This window comes from Penicillium hispanicum, assembly GCF_028827665.1.
Source record: "Penicillium hispanicum strain IBT 35686 chromosome Unknown utg000008l_segment0_segment0, whole genome shotgun sequence".
Lineage (NCBI taxonomy): Eukaryota > Fungi > Ascomycota > Eurotiomycetes > Eurotiales > Aspergillaceae > Penicillium > Penicillium hispanicum.
This window is the reverse complement of record NW_026623200.1, coordinates 96390-118603: the sequence shown is the minus strand read 5'-3', so window position 1 is coordinate 118603 and position 22214 is coordinate 96390. Positions and strand designations below refer to the sequence as shown.

The window sequence follows — 22214 nt, the reverse complement described above, 5'->3', positions numbered from 1 at the left end:
ACCTTAGGAGCTCACTTAGAGATTGTTATCTCTAAGCGACTGACTTAGTTAGCGCCCCTAATTAATACACCTTTTAGGATAAGCACCTTAAGGACTCTAGACCTATATAAGGCTAGAGCAGCAGCAGTGACGAGAGATAGATAAGCTTAGAAGGACTATAGCTACTAAGAGAAGTATCACCTTTAAGACAGCAAAGCTAATATAGCAGTGGACAATTAGCTAGTGTGTGATATATTAAATACTAAGTTTAGGATTTAAGTAAAGTTAATAAAATAATTAACACTTTATTACTAACTATAATTTAATAATAGTAGAAAGTAACAGTACTAGCAATATAGAGAGAGGATAGGCTAGATATATATTATTACTACCTCCCACTAATATAGAATTAATAGAGATAGTTTCTTAGCTATAGGATTAACTAATATATAGATAGCTATTAGCAGTAAAACTATCTAAACTAGACTTTTTCTATAGAGATTAAGCAAAGTTATAATTATTCCTTATATAAATAAATATATAGTTATATATTATTAATTATATAGAAGAAGTGGATAAAGTGATATATATATCTATATACCTCTAAAGATAGGCCTTTAAATAGTTTAAACCTTATATTTAAGAATTTAATAAAAAGCCTATAGAAGATTAGGGTAATATAATAAAAGAAATATTTATAGTATACTAAATCTTTAAAAAGAAGCTTAAATAGACCTTTAGAGATATTAATACTTAGTAAATAGCTAAAAAAAGACTTAAATAAATCTAATAAACTAGTTTAGTAAATATATATATTACTAAATTCTAACAGATTATATTATATCTAGACTATAATAATAATATATATATCTAATTATTTAAGTAAAGTCTTAAGGAAGAAATTAAAGATAAATTAATATAAATCAATTAACCTACTAAATTATCAAAAATAATTAAAATAGCAGTTAAGTTCAATAACTAACTATATAAATAGAAGCTGTCAGATGGGAGAATTCCTATCAAGGAATATCTATTTTACCCGATTCCGATCTAACCAGGATTCGAACCAGAAACCTTTCCCTTTTCTCCCTGATTTTCCCGGCATCCATTCTTTCTGCCCTTCTATTCCGCCTAATCGGCATCTAGGGGGTAACCCTCCTTCCATCTTAACCATTTACCCCTTTTTTCTGTTCAATAATGCAGGAATTGCATTATAAATCGCGCATTTATTCTAAATTATCTGTTCTATCCCTACTTATCTAGGTAGATCTTTATTTCCTATCGTTTACCCCTATTATTATATAATCCCTTTTATACCCTATATAAACTGCCAGCTTTCCTATCCAGAACCATTATCTTTAATCAATTTAATTCATCCTATCTATTTAAAATAGACTTCTAGATCTAGAGTAGTGCTATTCTAGCCTAAGGTAGACCCTTTTTTAAGTCCTTAAACTCCAACAGTTATAAGCCTGGCTACCTCTTTTTTGAGTGTATATCTATCTTTATCTTGATTATATTATCACTTTCTAACTAATCATCTTCTTTTTTTAGCTTTAATATCTAAACCCTTAATTCCCTAGGCACCTATAGGTGCTAAAACTGCTATTATCCTATATATATTAGATGACTAGATTTTGTGGTCTAACTATATTTAGTAAACCTCTAGAATCTATAATATATAGTAATATATTAATCTAGACTAATTAGCTCACTTAGTTTTTTTATCTTAACTATATAAATCTATTATCTCTACTATCTAAAAAGATACTAGGTCTCTGATCAATCTTAATAAGGTTTAATAATCGATATAGACCTAGATATACTATAATTATAAGATTAATTCTCAAGATTATAATTAAATCTTTAGCTATATCAGTTATATAACTAGCTATATCCTATCTACTCTCTCTATAGATAACTGATGAATTATATCTAATCTTAACTAACCCTATAATATTATAGTAATACTATATAATAAATATACTCCCCTCACTGAGACTTATAAGTATTATATAATCTACTAATAGTATCTATTCTGATAGAGACCCACTAAAAATTAACTAATTAATATATAGCTAACTAAGTAGGAAAGCCTATTTTTTAAGGTAAAAATACTAAATATAAACAAGGTATAAAACCTTTAGTATCTACTATATAACTTCTTAGAATCTATTATATCTCTATCTCTATATTTTATAGAATTTTAATATAATAATCTAACTAATTAGGCAGAAGAGGGCAAATCTATTGATACCCTATCTTCCTTTTTCAGCCTAATTAAATACTATTATAAATTAATTTGTCTTAACCTACCTTAATCAAGAACCTTGTTATTAAAAGTAGCTTATACTACCTTCTAGTCTAAACTTAATTAAGAAAATCTATAACAGAGAAAATAATATTACTTATATAATAAGGACCTATATAAGGGTTTATATAACTTTGCCGATTACTGTTATACTAACTCTAAAACTTAACTAACTAATTAGAAGCTATCTAAAAAGGCTAAAGATTAGATTAAAAAGGTATATAACTACTTTAAATTTACTTATATATAAAAGAAAACTATTAAATCTATATTATCTAAGTCTATAGATAATACTATATCTAATAAAAAACTAGTATTATATATCTATCTGATGATTTAAGTATATTTATCTATCTAATCAGGAATCGCCCTATAGGACTAACTAGTGTATAATATAGTATTTAATATTTATATATACAATAATTATATATAATTTATTGATTATAAACTATATATATTAGTAAAAGAAGTCCTAGTTAAGGATAGCTCTACTACTATTTTTAGCTATAGAATAGCTTTATTCTAGCCTAGCTAATTATATAATAGGCAGTCCTTCTATCTTAAGCAGTATATATATACACTAGGTTTCTATCTTAATATCTTCTTAGTGTTATATACAGAATCTATTAGAATCTTCTATTATATATATCTTTATCTTCTTAAAAATTAAGTAAGTACGCCTATCTATTCTATACACACTATCTAGGGTCTATACTATATAACTTAGGACTAAAAACCTACCTAATTCTACCTATAAACCTATATAATTAGATCAGTAAAGCCTTATTTAGCCTTAGGTATCTTTAACCTATAACACTAGTAACTAAGGTATATCAACACTAAAGCCCTAACCTATCTAAAATTAGCTACTATAGGAATCTCTATTAAACCAACTAATTATACACCTAAAAAAGATCAGATAAACGCTATTAGATTATATAATACCTACTAAGAAAGTAAAATTAAACGCTAGATATCCCACTATCCTATAAATATAGGGCAGAAACTATTTAAAACCTTATACTAGGACCTTATATATATAATCTATATATATAATTATAATACTTATATTAGCTATCTATTCTGCCCTATCACCTAATACTATCTATCAAAAAATATTAGATTAAAGGACTAAATCTAAGGCCCTATCTAATAAGATATAGTTTATTAATACCTATTTTAGTATTAGACTAAAATAAATCTACTATAATAAAGACTAAAACCTTCTCCTATTAGCCAGTTTTCTTAAAAAAAAAGGAATTAAAACTAATATCACTTTACTTTATTATCCTAAGATAAACAGTTATATAGAATATACTAGTAAATCGATTATCTTATTAACTAGATCTATATATATAAATATTAATCTTCTAGAAAATCTATAGCCTAAAGTTATTAATATAGCAGTTTATATCCTAAATTAAATCCTAAACTACTAATTAAGATAAAAATCACTATATTAAGCCTTATCTAATCAACTTAGCTAATCATATCCTAGCTATATAGTATAGAAACTGGATCTATTAAATCTTTAAATCTATAGATATAAAATCTATATCTATATTAAGAATCTTCTATACCTAAGAAAACTAGTATCCTACACTTAAATCAGCTATCTTATCAGTTTTAATACCTTAAATATATAGTAAATCTAGATCCCCTAATTAAATCATATTATTTATATATATAACTATATCTTCAATAAAACTAGCTTCTTTTATCCTTCTTTTACCTATAATAATATACCTATCTTTAATAATAATCACTACTAAATTAGGATACTTATACTATCTAAACTTAATAAGATTATTAAAAATATCAATATACCAGAATCTTCCTCCTCTATAAACAGCATAAACAATATAAACAGTATAAATATCAATATAAATAAAACAAACAATATCTACTAAGGTCCTTAAAATCATCTAAAAAAGGAAACAGTCCACTATCCACATAATCTAGGCGACAAGATCATCAGAGATACTTTACTCTCTCCTCCTATATCTAATAAAATCAATAAATCAGAATCTTCTAATATATCAGATAATAATAATAATAATAAAGATATATCCCTTTTATCCTAAACACTATCTATCTATAACCTAGAACTAATAGAATAGCAGCTTTTAAAACTAATAGTTATAATCAATAATACTAGATTCAATTAAGATACCTATCTTAGCCTAAAACGTCCTAAATTACTATTATCTAACTTAATTAATAAATAATATCAGACTAATACTATTAATATACTACTACACTGCTTCTCTATAACCTTACTAAATCAGCCAAAAAAGATCACTATTGATAACCTTCCCCTACTTCCTAATTCACTATATAATATCAACTATTATATCTATAAATCTAAATTCTATAATACAATAGAAATAGAATACCAGAAACCAAATCAGATAAATATATAGACCTTTATCCTAAAAAATAATATTATTTACTTATATCAGACTAATTACACTAATATCAACTAATCAGATTACACTATTTATTAGATTTTACTACTTTAATAGATTTTTTCCTATAAATCAGACAAAAATAGCTTCCTATCTTAGTTTAAAGCATATATATATATACACAGTAATCTCTAATTAGTTAAATCCTTAAATATTTAAACCACTACCCTTACTGCTAGATCCCTTGGAATCCTATTAACTATTATCACTATATTTAATCTAATCATATAACAGATAAATACTATCAATACCTTCCTAAACAGTATCCTATATAAAAAGGTTTACTACTATATCCTACCTAATTATAGTAAAACAGATTATATAATTTACCTAAATCATACACTCTATAGACTCAGGATTTCACCCCTCCTATAATAGAAAGAGATCAGATTAAAACTAGCCTAATTAGGCCTACTCCCTATCCCAGAAGATCTATATATCTATATAAATAAAAAGATCTTTATCATAATCTTTATTAATAACCTACTTAGCACCTATCACCCTAGTAACCACACCTATACTATAAAAATCAGGCAGAAACTATATACTTCCTATAATTTTAAGGAAGCAAAAGAGCTCTCTTTATTTATCAGTATAAAGATTATCCAAGATTAATTAGCTAAAAAGCTATAAATCTACTAAAATTCCTATATAAAAAAAGTTACCTATCAATTTTAGCTAACTAATCAAAAACCACTAAAGACCCTACTTCTAAATAGAAACCTCCACCAATTTAACTAATCAGATAAAAATATTATTACTAACTAAAACCAATATTATATCTATCAATAGATAGTCAGTTCTATCCTATTTACTACTATTATAACCTATCCTAATCTAGCTAAAGTATACTAAATCCTCTCTAAATTTACTCACTAGCCTTATTTATATTATCTCTACACTACAGAGTATATAATCACATACTAATATAGGACTAAAAACTATACTATTATATATAACAGTATATATTCTAGCCTAGTTTTTCAGATAATAAGTAATACTAGTTATAGCAATAATATAGGACAGAAAAGCACTAAAGGTCATATATTTACCCTATTTAGTGGCCCTATCAATTAAGTATCAAGAAAATAAAAAACTATTACTATATCAACCACTAAAGCTAAATTTCTTACTTTATTAGCAGTATCTAAATAGCTTCTATAGACTCAGTGCTTATTAAAAGCAATCCAATTTAATCCAGAACATAATATTACTATAGCATATAACAACCAAAGAACTATCAATCTTCTAGTTAAAAAAGATTCCATCTTTATCACCAAACTATATTATATAGATATCCACTATTATTAGCTACAGTAAAAGGTCTAAACAGACAGAATTAAGATCAGATAGGTTCTATCTAATCAGATAATTACTAATAGAATAACAAAGACCTTCACATCTAAATAATACCTATCCTTTATAGATTAGATAAATCTAAGAGATATCACTACACTTCTCTTAGCTTAATTAGTCTTATCTATACCTCCTAAACTAAAAGGGGTATATTAAATAAAAGAATTCCTATTAAAGAATATCTATTTTACCTAATTCCAATCTAACCAAGATTTAAACTAGAAACCTTTCCTTTTTCTCCCTGATTTTCCCAGCATCTATTCTTTCTACCCTTCTATTCTACCTAATTAGCATCTAAGAGGTAACCCTCCTTCTATCTTAACTATTTACCCCTTTTTTCTGTTCAATAATACAGGAATTACATCATAAATCACACATTTATTCCAAATCATCTGTTCTATCCCTGCCTATCTAGGCAGATCCTTATTTCCTATCATTTACCCCTATTATTATATAATCCCTTTTATACCTTATATAGACTACCAGCTTTCCTATCTAGAACCATTATCTTTAATCAATTCAATTCATCCCATCCATTCAAAACAGACTTCCAGATCTAGAGTAGTGCCATTCTGGCCTAAGGCAGACCCTTCCCTAAGTCCTTAAACTCTGACAGAAGCTTTAGTAAAATAAAATATAATATAGTAAGCAACACTAAAATAATAGATACTATTACTAAAGAGGTAAATAAGGACTATAACAGTCTAAAAAGATCTATAATAATCTTTATAGGCTATAACTAATAGAGCTTAATATAGTAAGACTTTTTACTAAAGAATAGAAATAGTATAAAGAAAAGAAACTTTATTTTAAATATAGCAAACTAGGCTATATAATAAAAGAATACAAAAGCAAAATAAATAGTTAGAAACTATAATAAATATATACTATCTAGGAAAGAGGGGTATATAATATAACTAAAACTATAAAAATAAGGATATTTTATATAATATAAATAAACTAAATTAAGGATTTAATACTAAATAGAATCTAAAATAGGGCCTAAAGCTAACACACTAGATATTAGAAGAATATACTATAGAAATACAGAAAGCACTAGACTAAATCTATAAAGGCTCTAGGAATAAAGTAGAGAAAGCTAGAAAAGCTAAATAAATATTATATAAGATCTAAAAGAAAAGATATTATATAAAAAATAAGTTAATAAATAGACAAACCTAGATAAATAAGAAGTCCCTAGAAAAAGCACTAAAGCCTAGAATCAAGTAAATAACACTAAATAATATAGAATAACTACTAGATATAATCTAGAGTAATCAGATAAATAAACTATAGAACTATAAAAATTTAAATAAAAAGCTACTATAATAGTAAATAGAAGTACCTAGAAGATTAAAAAGAACCTAGATAAGATTAATAAAGATATTAACTAAATTAAAAAAATATATTAAAAATAAATAAAAGATATAAATTAACTAAGAACCCTAATATATAAAGATATTAATATTATTAATTTAAAATAGTTAACTAAACAATAAAAAATAAAACTAGCCTATAAAAAAATCAAAAAGTATATTAATATCCTTAAATAACTTTATAGATCACTTAATAAAAAAGCTAAACTATAAAAGCTATAAACTACTAATAAAATACTAGATAATAGATAATCTATATCTAAAAGTAATAGAGATTATAATACTAAAAAGAAATAAATAATATAGTTAAAATATAAAGACTCACTATAGCTAGACTTTAGATATAAATAGAAGATAGAGGCTTAGAAAAGAATAAGCTCTAAAACCTTAGTTAACTTATAGCTTAAAAAGTATAATAAATAAGAATAGTTTCTATAGATAAACTAAGAAATAGAAGTAGATTAAGAAAAGGTCTAAGATAGTTATTAAATAACTAATTCCTAAAAGCTATTAAAAAAAGAATCTAAAAGATAAAGAATAGATATCCTAAAAATACCTATAAAGATACTAAGAACCCTAAAGATCTAAAAAACTCTACTATCCTAAAGAACTAATAAAGTGCTCTTAATACCTTAAAAATCCTTTAGAAATAAATACCTTAGAACTTAAAAGCAGTTTAGCTAAAAAAATAATCTAGATAGTACACTATATATAAGAGACCTATAAAAAGTGCTCTATAATAAATCTAATAGTGATAAATCAGTATTATATATTAAAGATATAGAAAGAATATACCTATATATATAAGAAAACTATATATATATTAGATATATAAAATACCTAAAGTATAATCTAAGAGCTATAATTAGATATTATAATAAATTATATATAATCTATATAATTAATAAAATAGATTATAGTAAGATTAATCTAAGGCCACTATAGTATATATAAAAACTATACTAAAGAAAATAATAATTAATAACTATTATATAGAGAAGATATATAAAAGCTAAAACCTTAATAGTGATTCCTAAAGAAAACAGTATTCCTATTTAAATTATACTTAACTCTAAAATAATAGAAAACTTTATAAATCCACAGTTTAGCACTAGATACTAAATACTAATAGTCTAGAAGAGCTAAATTATACTAATTATTAAACTATATAAGCAAGAACTAAGACTAAAAATTATTTACTATATAAAATAGATCTAGATAATTATTAGAAACCACTAAGAAAAAATATATTTTAATATCACTAGATTAAGATAATATAATATAGTAATTAAAATACTATAGCTAAAATAGTATAACTTAAAGATTAACTAATAGTATAATAGTATCTACTTTAAAAATTATAAATATAAATAAACTAAAGAAAGATAGACTAAATATAAGATATTAAGCAATAAAAGGCTTAGCCTTAAAAAGATAAGAACCTATTATAACCTATATAAATATAAAGCTAAATAGAGTTAGTAGCCTAAAAATAAAGTATAGAATAAAACTATAGATATTAGTATTATTATAACAGTAAAATAGTTGCTAAAAATAACTAATAATAAACTAAAAGAATATATTATAGTAAACTATAAATTAAAAACCTTTTATATAACTAAAGAAGAAATATAGATACCTAAAAAGTACTATAAATACTAAGATATATTTAAGCTACTAAAAGATAGTAAACTACTAAAATATAATCTATTTAACCACAAAATTAGGATTAAAAAAAGCAAAAAACCTATATTCTAACTAATCTACTAACTATCAGAGCTTAAATCAGAAATATTATAAGCCTATATTAATAAAAACCTAAAAAAAGGTTATATCTAGAAATTATTATCACTAACTAGATACCCTATTATTTTTATAAAAAAAAAGATAAAAATTTATAACTTTATATAGATTATTAATAACTAAATTTAATCACTATTAAAGACCAGCACCTATTACCTTTAATTAAAAAAATCTAGGACTAAATCTATAAAGCAAAATATTTTATAAAATATAATATCACTAATGAGATTTATGAAGCAGGAACAGTATGGTATTTCTAAGTTAAGGGGAAGAGTGCTTAAGTACACAACCATATGGGAGTATATGGTTACTAAAGAAACCACTTATACAGGTCCCAGGTTCCTGGACTATATCCTCCCCCACTAGATCTAAGTATATCCTTATATAACAAAGTATTTATACCTAAATCCTCCTGAAGTGCCGTTTTTATTAAAAAAGCTATAGATCTAGGGTCTATATAGCAATATAAATAAAAGAAATATAGCATAAGCCCTAATATATATAGTGTAGGCTATATTAACGCGATAGTAAGGGCGTAAATATATATTTATTTAGTACTAACGCTCTTAAGGCACTAAGGTCCCCACCTATTGCTAGAAAGGGAGCTTCTAGGGTATATAGTGTATATACCTAGTTATATAGTAACTACTATATATAGTTAATTATAGGGAAAACTAAGATATTAATCCTAGATACTGATTAACAGGGCTAAAACCTAGTAAATATTAAAGAATAGTGAGGTAGCTATAAGTAGCTATAATCTTAGTATTTAGTTAGCTAGATTAGTAAATAAAGGAAAGTTGATCTTTGTCTGTAATTAGATAGATATATTTATATTGTGATAGTGAATAAATATTCTAATTAGGAAATAGGGTATAATCTTAGTTATTATTAGGGATATAAATACTGTCCTTTTTTTGTGTGCCTCCCCTTATATCTCCTCCTGTTTACCCTTTTTAGCCTCTGGTTAGCTGTCTCTTTTTAAATTCTATCTGATTTTCACCCTTTTTTTTTTTTGACCTTTTCTTTCTAAAAGCTCTTTTCACTATAGATAAGTGAACTTCCTAAGCTATTTATATATATAAAAATATATAAGGTAAAGTATATATACTAATATAGTGTATAGCTAAAAGTAAGATAGTTAAGAACCCACCTATATTTTTTAAGGGCCTAATAGTGGCTAATATTGTAGATATATCTAAGATAATAAATCTCCTAGATATAATAATCCTATAGGCACTAATTATATATATATTTATAGACTAGTAGGGTAATATCCTATAGCTAGTGAAGAGTACTACTATATATTAGGCTATTTTTATATAGTAGGTTAGAGTAAAAGCCCTAACTAAGAAGATATATAACTTCTATAGGAAGATATTAGGTCTATTCGCCTTATACTATATCCTAGTTATTAGAGGTATACCTATTTTTAATAGCACTTATATTAACTATATATTTAGCTAGAATAGTAAATGTTACTCCTTTTATAAGTTCTTATACCTTTATATATAGCTAATATAGTAGACTGATAGTAGAATTTAGGATAGATTATAGAGCACTGTTTATATTTATTATAGACCCCCTATATACTTAGAATCCTAAATATCTTTTCTTAAAGGCTAGTAAGGTAAAGCTTAGTTTAGTTATTTTTATAGATATATATAAGCTAATAAGGTGTAGGCAGTAACCCTTTTAGTTATATTTAATAGTGCTATAGCTATCAGTAAAAAGTGTAAATAAGCTAGTAATAAGCTACTAAAAACCCTTAAAAAAAAGGTTTACAGGGTTTAGTTAGCCTAGGGTCTAGTTACAAGAAGCTATATAAGATTAGCCTTAATTTTAACGCCTATTAGTATAAATCACCTTTAAATAACTATAAACTTAGTAAAGATAATAATCTTATAGCCCTTTATTTAGCCTTTTAGGATATTAAGACTATAAATATTTAGATCTATTTAGATATTAATTAGCTAACTAAGATATTTATAGCTATAAGTAAACTAAAAACCCTATATAGGTTAAAAGAGGAAGAGGAGAAAAATATCTTTACTATAAGCAAGGATAAAAAGGAGTAGTAAATATCTATATATAGGTATTTCAGAGATTTCTAATTATTTTCTAGGTTTTTCTAGCGTTTTCTGTTTTTTTAGTAAGCCCTATAAAAGCTATTAATCTTTATCCTAGAATAAGACTATTCCTCTCTTTTTATATTTATTAATATATAGATAAAAAAAGATAAAAGATAACTATAATAAATAAGCTATTAAATTCTATATTATCCCTTTATACTAATAAATATATAGGTTTTTTTAGTTCTATACCTTAAAGAATATCTCCTTTACTTTCTTCTGAACCCTTTTTATTAAGGCCTAAGTCTATAGATTCTTAGTTATTCACTTTTAAATCTTATTTACTAGATTTAGATTTAGCACTAGAGGTTTATATTTCTTTAGATATAGCCCTAGTAGGCCTTTATAAATATAGCATAGTTCTATAGCTAGAGGTTTTAGATCCCTTAAGTATAGTTTACTATATAGTCCTTCTAGATAGGACCTTCTTCTATATTTTCCTTATATTTACTCTCATTTTTATAATAATATAATTAACAATATCTCCCTCTTTTAATAGATAGGTATAAGTACCTAACTATTTAAATTTATTCTATTTAGTATATATAAATATAGATAGGTCAGTGTATAAAAGTATAAAGGAGTTATCTTTAATAATTATATAAACTTCTTTAGGCGTTTCTACATATATTCCTACTCACTATAGTATAGATTAGGCCACTATAGATATCTATAACTATATAGGGTCCTCTCTATCTATATTTACTATAATTAAGTGTGATCTATTAATTAATATATAGAGTACTTATCTACTAGGTTCCTTAAATATATATATCCCTAGAGGATAGCTTTTAAATATTTAATTTAGATTAAATTATTTACTTTTAAACTTCTTTCTACTCTTATTTCAGATAAATATCTAACTCCCCACAGAGAAGCTAGTCTTTATTATTATAGAGTCCTAGATCTACTTCTTCTTAATAGTATATATAAAAAGGAGTATATTCGCCTTTATTTGTGTATCTACTATACCTTAGATACAAAAATCAATATCACTAGCACTATCTAAAGTAGATATATTTAGATCCCTAGGAATCTAAGGATAAATACTATAAATAAAAAAAAAAGCTATAATATATAGATAAATATTCCTATATATATATAGTAAACAGGGCCTATAGCAGATATAGGTTCTAAATATATATTAGCTTATTTATAAGGTATTTTATAAGTATCTGCCTAAACACCCTATTCAGATTCTCCACTTTCCTATTTATTCGCGGGTAATAAGGCGTTATTATCTAATAGTAAATCTCTAAAATTCCTAAAAAATATCAAATAGCACTAGATAGCAGATTTAGCCTATTATCAGAGATTAGCTCCTATAAGGCGCTATATAAAAGGAAAATATCTTTATATAGGAATTAGCTAAATACCTCCTCTATAGCCTTAAGGATAGCTCTAGCTACTAGCTATCTAGTTATATAATAGATAGCTATAATAATCTATCTATTCCTATTTAAGGTAGTTAGTAAATAACTAACTAAATCTATCTCTTAATATTTAAATAGATATATACTAGCAATAACTATATACTATACTGCTTCCCTCTTAAGAGACTTCTTTAGATTTTATAAAACTTAGTAATTTAAGCACTCCTAAGTAGCTTCTTTAATATCTAATTAAATATTAGGCCACTAAGTATAAAGCTAGATAACCCTATTTAAGCCTAGGAAACTAAAATATCTATATTTATAGTAAATCTTTCGCACTAGATCTATATAAAAAAGTAGTTCTAGATACAGCACTTATATACTATCCTTATAGATAAATATAAATTAGTGTTTTAGGGCCTCTTTAGATATTAATATATCTATAAATAAAAAGAGTATTTAAAAACTCAGAGCTAAAGTAAACCTTAATATAGCATAAATAAGGGCTTTTCCTTTTAGATACACACTATCTATTAAATATATAATAGTAGTAGCTAGCTATTTATCTTTAGGAATTCTTAAGACTATATATATTACTACTAGATAGATATACTAACTAGGCTAGATTATAGCTATATTTATAAATAAGTCTTTAATAAAATCTGGCTATTAACTAATAGTATTAGGAATAATAATTTCTAAACCCTTATAGTAATATATCCTTAGATTATATTCCTAGAATTCTTTAACCTAGTAAGCTAAACACTTACTATAAATAATAGTTATTTATAAATACTATAGACCTTTATAATTAGTAATAATTATAGTTATTATCCTATTTTTAATATAATAGTTCTATAGGTATAGGGCCTTTTTTATAGCTAAAAACTCCTTCTTATAAATAAAATAATTTAGCTCTACTCCCTATAGTTTCCTCCTAAAAAACTAAGTTTCTAGGGTATATAATCAGCAATAAAAGATTTAGTATAGAAAAAAAGAAAGTATAAAATATTATTAAATAGTTAACACTAAAAAACCTAAAAAAGATATAATAATTTATAGGATTATATAACTACTACTAGAATTATATCTATAACTTCAGAAAAATCACAGTTAAACTTAATAAAATAATAAAAAAAAATAACCACTAAAAATAGAATAGTAAAACCTAAAAATTATTTAATAAACTAAAGTAATTATTTACAGAATAAATAATATTAATAGTCTATAACCTAAAAAAGCCAATAACTATTAAGATAGATATATCAGATTATATACTAAAAGTAAAGATAACTTAACTAAAAAATAATAAAAAACTATAATTAATTATATTTTAGTCTAGAAAAATAATCTAAATAGAGCTTAATTATAATATCTATAATAAGAAACTACTAGCTATAGTATTAATATTTAAGGTCTAAAAGCTATACCTAAAAAGAGCAAAACACACTATAACTATAAAGTTAGATTATAAGAATTTAATATTTTTTATAATAACAAAAGAACTAATTTATAGATAAATAAGATAAACAGAAGTTCTTATATAATATAATTATAGAATTAAATATTATAATAGTAAAAGCAATAACTAAGTAGATACCTTAAATTAATAACTAGACTATAAAAAAAAAACTAAAAAAACAGTACCTATAATCTTAACTATAAATACTAAAAGAAATCTTATATATAATTATTAAATTCTTTCAGTAACTAATAAAATTATAAATAATAAATAGATTAAATAAATCAAAAAAATAACTAAAAATAATATAAAGATATAAGAAATCCTAGATATAGACCTAGAAGAAATAATTAAGAAGTAAAATAATAGATTAATCCTAATTTATAGATTAATCTATATACCTTAAATATTAAAAAAAGAAGTTATTTAATAATATTACAATATACTAATATATAAATATATAGGAATTAAGAAAATAATTAAATATATCTTATATAATTACTACTTTCTAAATATATATTAGAAAATTCAGTAATATATTATAATCTATAATATTTATCAGTAAGATAAACTAGCAAAATATTAGCTATATAGAGAAATATAAAAAAGTAAAATACTAATATATCTATAGGAATAGATTATAATAGACTTTATCACTAAACTACTAAAATCCTAAAAATATAATATAATTATAGTTATTATAGATAAGTTAACTAAGTATATATATATAATCCTAATAATAGAAAAGATTACTATAAAAAAGATAGTAAATATTCTTTTATAATATATATTTATAAATTATAGGACTCTAAAAAAGATTATATCAGATAAAGATAAGCTATTTACTAATAAAATATAATAATTATTTATAGATCAGATAGATATTAATTATAGACTTTTAATAGCTTACTATCTATAAATAAATAAATAAATAAAATAAATAAACTAAATACTAGAATAGTACTTATAATATTATATAAACTACTAATAAGATAATTAAATAAAACTATTACTAATTATATAATTTATATATAATAATATAATATATTTAATTATAAAAGAATCACTATTTTACACTAACTATAAATATAATCTTTTATTAATTAGTGAACTATAAAGTAACTATATAATTATAGAATTAGTATAATTATTAATAATTAGTATTTAATAACTATATTTATAGATAATAAAAGATATTAAGTTTCTTAATCTATATATAAAAATATACTATAACTAAAACTATAAAAAGGGGCCTAACCTTAAAAAAAGGGAGAAGATCTATCTACTATAATAAAATATCAAAATAAAGTAACTAAGTAAAAAGTTAGATTATAAAAAACTAGGGCTATTTATAATTAAAGAAAAGATAGGACTAATTAACTACCACTTAAAACTACTAAAAAGTATAAAGTAAATTTATCTAATATTTTATATATTATTACTAAAATCAGTGTTAAAAAATATATAAATTACTACTAATATTAAAATTAAAGAAGAAATAGAAGATAAATATAAAATTAAAACTATTATAAAAGATAACTAATTTAATAGTTAGTAATAATTCCTAATTAAATAAAAAAGATATCCTACCTTAGAAAATATATAAGAATCTATTATAAATCTAAAAGGCTACCACTAACTAGTTTAATAGTATTATTATAAAGTAAAGAAGATACTTTAAAGATAAAAATAAAGAAAGTATTAAAATTAATATTAATTTAGTTTATAAAATTTATTAGATTAATAGATATAATTAACTATATTAAAATAAGACCCTTTAATATAGCTATAAAGATCCTATTAGGATTAAGAATAGTAGATAAAGTAAACTTACCTATAGTATAAGTACTTTTTATAGAACAATCTTTTTAATAAATAGACTTAATATACTCTTTCTTAAGATAATCTAATTTCTCTTTTTTATAATATTTAAGATCTTCTAGTTTAGAAATCTCTTTAAAATTATATACTATAAAATCACTAATACACTTTTATAGTAAATATTTTTACTTTTAGAGATAAAAAAGTTTAGCTAATATTATCTATTATTATAGAAGGATAGCTTCCTCCTCTTCTTTAAAAGAATTTTAAGACCTAACTAAGTAATACTATTTAGTATCAGAAAAAGTAGGGTTAGATATAGTATACTTTACACTACTACTATCTTTTATATAACCACTATAATAATTAGAACAGTCAGAACAAATATATATTTAGTTAAGGTAAATATAATAATTATAAAGAATAATAGACTAATAACCTTCGTCCTCAATATAATAGGATAAAGTATTCTTATAAATAAAAGCTTTAAAAGATATAGTTAGAGTAATATAACAGAAAAATCAGAAAAGCAAAAAACAGGAACATATACCTATAGGGCGGCTATACTTAAGAGTCTTTAGGATAAAGACCTAAAAGGAGGAGATGATGTTACAGACCTAGCATCAGCAACACACTAAGGCATGAAAATAGAGAAGGAACAGATCACATGACTCGACCTATTAGGTGATAGAACAATATATCAGACGATAGGATTGGATCCTATTAGGCGATAAGATCCAGTCTTATCAGGCGATATAACAGACTAGATATATAAAGACGCTTATTCACTAATATATATTTAGTGCCTCGTATTTAATCCTTAAGTCACTTAGGACTATCCTACATTATTACTTAAAACACCCAGATTAGAATACAACTTATCTTTGTTCAACTTCACATTGCTCAATACCCTAAGCCACATCTAACGACCTTAGGAGCTCACTTAGAGATTGCTACCTCTAAGCGACTGACTTAGTTAGCGCCCCTGATTAACACACCTTTCGGGACAAGCACCTTAAGGACTCTAGACCTATATAAGGCCGGAGTAGCAGCAGTGACGAGAGACAGGCAAGCTTAGAAGGACTATGGCTACCAAGAGAAGTATCACCTTTGAGGCAGCAAGGCTAACACAGCAGTGGACGATCGGCTGGTGCGTGACATAAGGGTAGACTGGGATTAATTTTCAAGGGTAGACTAGAATTACTTTCTATAGTTATACAAGGCTAAAAAATTAGAAGGTTTTAAATTATTCTTAAGTTTAAGATCTCTATATTACGGACCTAGCGTCAGCAACACACTAAGGCATAGAGACGGAGAAGTGATAACCAATCAACTTGGGAGTCATATGAAGGAACCTTTAGGTTATGACCTAGATAAGCAGCAAATCACGTGACTCGACCTATTAGGTGATAGGACGATATATCAGATGATAGGATCAGATCCTATCGAGCAATAAGACCTAGTCTTATCGGGCGATGCGACAGACTAGATATATAAGGACGCTTATTTACTAATATATATTTAGTTCTTCGCGTTCAATTGCTATTATTACTTAGAATAATCAGATTGACAACTACTTATTCTTGATTGGCTTTACACTACTTGATACCCTGACCAACATCCAACGACCTTGGGAGCTCACTTAGCGATGGCAATCTCTAAGTGACTGACTGGTCGGCGCCCCTGATCAACATACCTTTCGGGACAAGCACCTCACGGACTCTGAGCCCACGCAAGGCCGGGTAGGCGGTGGTCACGAGAGACAGGTAAGCTTGGAGGGACTGTGGCTACCAAGAGAAGTATCACCTTTGAGGCAGCAAGGCTAACACAGCAGTGGACGATCGGCCGGTGCGTGACACTATACAGCTGTGAATTTATATTTTTGAAAATAGCTATATCTAAAGCCATGTATTTGTATGATTTTGCCTTATAGATAGTACTTTTTATGATGAAAAAGAGCAACATTAGATGGTGGTCCGTTTCCCGAAATTTGGCCTCTAGATCGGAATTATAATGCTGCCGAATCCGAGGTCTTGGCGGGCCCACTCCTACGCCTAATGAGCTGGAACCCGCGCTTATATGGCTAGCTCGCTTACTGGTTATATTATATCATCGTTAAAATGGTTGGGAAAGGGTTTGCCCAATAGTTCATTGTGTTGGGGCCAACCCTTAGGCGCTTAATAATAAGTCAAACTGGACCTAACTATATAGCTAGCTAGTTCTGCTTTTCTTGGATTCTTCCTCTTCTTGAAATGCTTCTGGAGCTGATATTACTGTATGAGAATGGCTGTCGGCGGCTGCTTCTGCGGCAAGGTTCGAATTGAATATAATGGCCAGCCTCTGACGTCGGCTAGTACAACCCACAGGATTCGAATGTTTATGAACATGATCTAATCTTATTTTCCACTTAGGGATTATGCCACTGTCTCGATTGTCGCAAGCTTACCGGGGCACCCTTTACCCACAATTATGTCGTCAAAAGTGCGGAACTGGATATCTCTGGAAGTCCGAAAGAAGTGGCGAAAACTTCGGATAGTGGAAATAATATTAGAAATTATTTCTGTCCCAACTGTGGTTTGTATTATAAGACTGTCCGCATTTGGGAAGACAGCCTCTGACGAGAATGATAGGCACGCCACTTTTTGGACGGAAGATGAAATATGATGGAGATTATGACGAGATTACGATCGTCCGGGCCGGAATATTTGGTGATATCCGAATTTTGAATGAATGGAAACCTGAGGCGGAGATATACACTGATAGACGATTGAAGTGGGTAAATCCCGTTGACGGGGCTGATCAATTTAGCGGCATGTTATCGCTGCCATAATCTTATGATCGAAGGTTGAACGGAAATTTGCAGAGGCAGTGCGCAACCCTAAAGCTTAAACCTCTGCTACAAATGAACCAAGGATTGATGCAATTCTTACCATTGAGTCGAATTACGAGGCACTTAACTTGCTTTGCCACTCAAGAATAAATGGTAAATTTCACCAGATCGATTAATCGCTCTGAGTATGTTGGATGTGAGCCTCCTCGATAAATGTATCCAATTCGCCAATCCCAACGCCGATATAAAAAAAAAAAAAACTCTATATCACGTCAAGGATAGTTGTGGCTTTCTTCACGTTTTCAACCCATCCTCGCTAACGAAGAATTCCGGATTTTGATCCTTATAGATATACTCAAGACCAAAGTCATCTAATAGCGTTATATCGCACACTTGTTAAAATGCAGCCTTAAGGGTATCATCGGATACGCTTGATATAAGCCAGTCACTATATTCTTTGATAGCTATATCTTTAAACCCAGGAATTTTTAATATACCTATATAGATCTTTTAGACCCACTAAGTCAATAGCCGCCTTAGAAGCTATAATATCTAACCCACAGAGATAGGACTATAATAGGAGGATATTGATATTGACAGGAGGATATAGTGTTCTACCTTCGAGGATATTACCGCCTTTATGCTTTCCTTTCTCTAGCCACTGTTACTCTATATATATCTCTTCCCGAATCTTATTAACCATGTATACCTCTAGCATTATCCCGGCTCTTATGGCAGCCTTGCTGCCCCTCGTGGCGGCTACTGAATGTGAATTCTACAAGGCCAACAATCCCGGAGTACACGAGCCTCTAGGCCTAGCACTCCGCTGCCCGCCCCTTTGCAGTCTCGCACCGGGAGAAGAACAAGTCTTTAGTGAAGCCGTGATCGATACAAATAAGTGCATGGCGGACCATTTCGGCGCCTTAGTGCCTGGCACAGAGTAGGTGTCTAAAGGCTTATACCCTCGGTCGATAGACTAACCCTGTCAATAGTGGCAATACGTGGTATACCTGCGATGGCAGCCCCGCCGTCAAATTCGCGAATGGCACCCTTGGTAATGTGATCTGTGCGCCTGTAACTACCCCGACCCAGATCGATATTAGTATGTACATGCCCTCTCCCTAACGCGATTATCTGCTTATATCGGACAGAGGACTTTGCGACTGCAGTATCTAAGTCGCTTGTATGCGGGGGATACACTGTTACTCCTGCTATAGTCACTACTGGGGTCACTCAAATTCCCACCTAAACTCCCACTGCTGCTTAGGTCAAAGGCGAAAACATGGCAGGTGAGTGTTGAAGCAAATATATTAGTGTCTAGGATATTGTATAGTTGTTGAACTCAGTCAGCAGTACATCTTAGATAGCCACTACGCGGAAGGAAGACCAGATGTAAGGAAGTACGAACGCTCCGCGAGGGAATATTGCAACTATTGATACTGATCTTGCTGCTTTTACTACCTATTCGTCGATATCACAATACACAAGAACCCATTCCCTTGACAGTGGCTCTTGAGTGTGGTAGATAGAGCAGTTCCTAGCTCAGTGCAGCAACCTTGAGATAAACTGGAAATAAGCTAAGTGGTTTAGCGGGGGGCCGATAAACAAAACTAGAGAGGCTAATCGGTTACAATCTTATGGAACCCAACCCTATTCAGTCCTAAATACCTTTTTAAGTCAGGCCAGTGCCCGAGGTGGGTACCAATATAATGCTATTAGAACACCGGGGTACTTTAAACAGTATAACTAGTACCACTGAGGTTGCTCTCGTCGATGGGGTTACTCTACTCTACTAGGGCGGTATTGATTTGGTGGGGGTTGAGCGCGGTATTGGCTTCTGATGGCGGTGCCTGAGTAGTTGGGCAACGCTGTACCCGAGTATATAACAGATTATAGAACTTATATAACAGAAGATGTTATAGCCTATAATATTAGTCTTTGGATCCATGGATATAGTGGCATATTTGAGTAGAATAAAAAGTGGAGTACTTAGGGAAGTAGATCGAACCTTGACTACGTCAACTATATCAACCGATATCCGAGGTAAAGCGTAGTGACAGATCAGGTGGTTTCTAAATGTATTGGTGCACGTATACATCGATAAATGTATACTATGTAATCATTTGGGACCTGGGTTTACAACCATTGCTTGTTTCCAGACTGCGATATAAATGCACCACCATACCCACTATCGATACTAACCTTCTCCCAGGTTGACCTGAGAGTTCGGATGGCTTCATCTACAGGGATTGGACCCTTGAAGTGAGGCGCATAGGTTGAAAGCTTGCCCATGAATCCCGACAAGCGCTGGATCTGTTCTGGAGTGGCTGTGGGTACGCATGAGTAGCATGTCTCGGTGCTTCAAGACAGGGGTGCGTACCATTCGCAAAGTGGCCCACCTCCACCACTCCTGGGCTGATGCTCACGAAGAGCACACCCTCCTTCTTGTATTGCGCGTTGAACTTGGCCACAATGATGTTCATAGCCGCCTTGGAGGCAGCATACAAAGCACTTGTCTCAATCTCGAGATTGTTGATGAAGTCGAGGTCGCCGTGTCCGCTGGAAATGGTGATGACCTTTTTGACTTGGCTCTTCATGACATGTGGGAGGAAGAGGTTGAACAGGTTGATGTTGCCGACAACATTGGTCTGGAAGAGCTTTGATGAAACCTTCTCCAACTCCTCAAACTTGTCGCCCCTATTGAACACTGCATTAGCCACGAACCAGCCGGTCGCCAGTGGGAAGAAGACCTACAATGTGCCGATAGGGTCATAGGCGTCGAAGTGGGATGGAAAGGCTCCGTTGGCAACCAGGTAGTCGATGCCACGCTCGCCAATAATGCTGGCAGTGTCAACATCGGCTTGCTTCAGGCTGGCGTAGCTGGTGAGATCGGCATGGAGGATGTGGATATTGGAACGGTCGCCCAGCTCTGCCGCCACCTTTTTCTGGGTGGCAGTTTTGTCGCGGACCAGGCCGACGACCAGGTTCTTCGCGTCTTCCGAGATCTGCTTGACGAGCTCGAACTAGGGCGGATTGAGCAAAAGCAATGCGTAGCATGGCACAAGGTAGACTCACTCCGATTCCCTTTGACACCCCAGTGATAACGTACACAGACATGGTGATTTCGACTTGGTATAGGATGCAAAGGAAAATACTGAGCTATGAGATGCATTGTAAATCTGTGTTGTCTTGTACACTCCAGTATATATCTGCTTTGGTACCCAGAGCCGCCTCAGAAATCCCGAGCGCTAGCCCGCATCCCAGTTCGGGTCCCGCGCTACGATATGTCTGTGTCGATGTTCT

General features: G+C 28.7%; 3 protein-coding genes across 3 annotated transcripts; 2 read left to right on the top strand and 1 right to left on the bottom strand.

Annotated features, from left to right (window-relative positions):
- Positions 1-18364: 18364 nt before the first annotated feature.
- On the top strand, positions 18365-18911 carry N7459_008870 (uncharacterized protein; the record flags this gene model as incomplete). The annotated part of the gene is made up of 3 exons (XM_056948038.1): positions 18365-18426; positions 18493-18655; positions 18693-18911. The coding sequence occupies 3 exons, from the start codon at positions 18365-18367 to the stop codon at positions 18909-18911; spliced, it is 444 nt and encodes a 147-aa protein (XP_056795263.1).
- Positions 18912-19612: 701 nt separating this feature from the next.
- Positions 19613-20160, top strand: N7459_008869 (uncharacterized protein; the record flags this gene model as incomplete). The annotated part of the gene is made up of 3 exons (XM_056948037.1): positions 19613-19851; positions 19904-20013; positions 20063-20160. 3 exons carry the CDS (start codon positions 19613-19615, stop codon positions 20158-20160), a joined length of 447 nt encoding a protein of 148 aa, XP_056795262.1.
- An 887-nt stretch (positions 20161-21047) lies between these two features.
- Positions 21048-22028, bottom strand: N7459_008868 (uncharacterized protein; the record flags this gene model as incomplete). Its single annotated transcript, XM_056948036.1, has 4 exons — positions 21048-21238; positions 21292-21608; positions 21666-21934; positions 21987-22028. The coding sequence occupies 4 exons, from the start codon at positions 22026-22028 to the stop codon at positions 21048-21050; spliced, it is 819 nt and encodes a 272-aa protein (XP_056795261.1).
- Between the last annotated feature and the right edge of the window lie 186 nt (positions 22029-22214).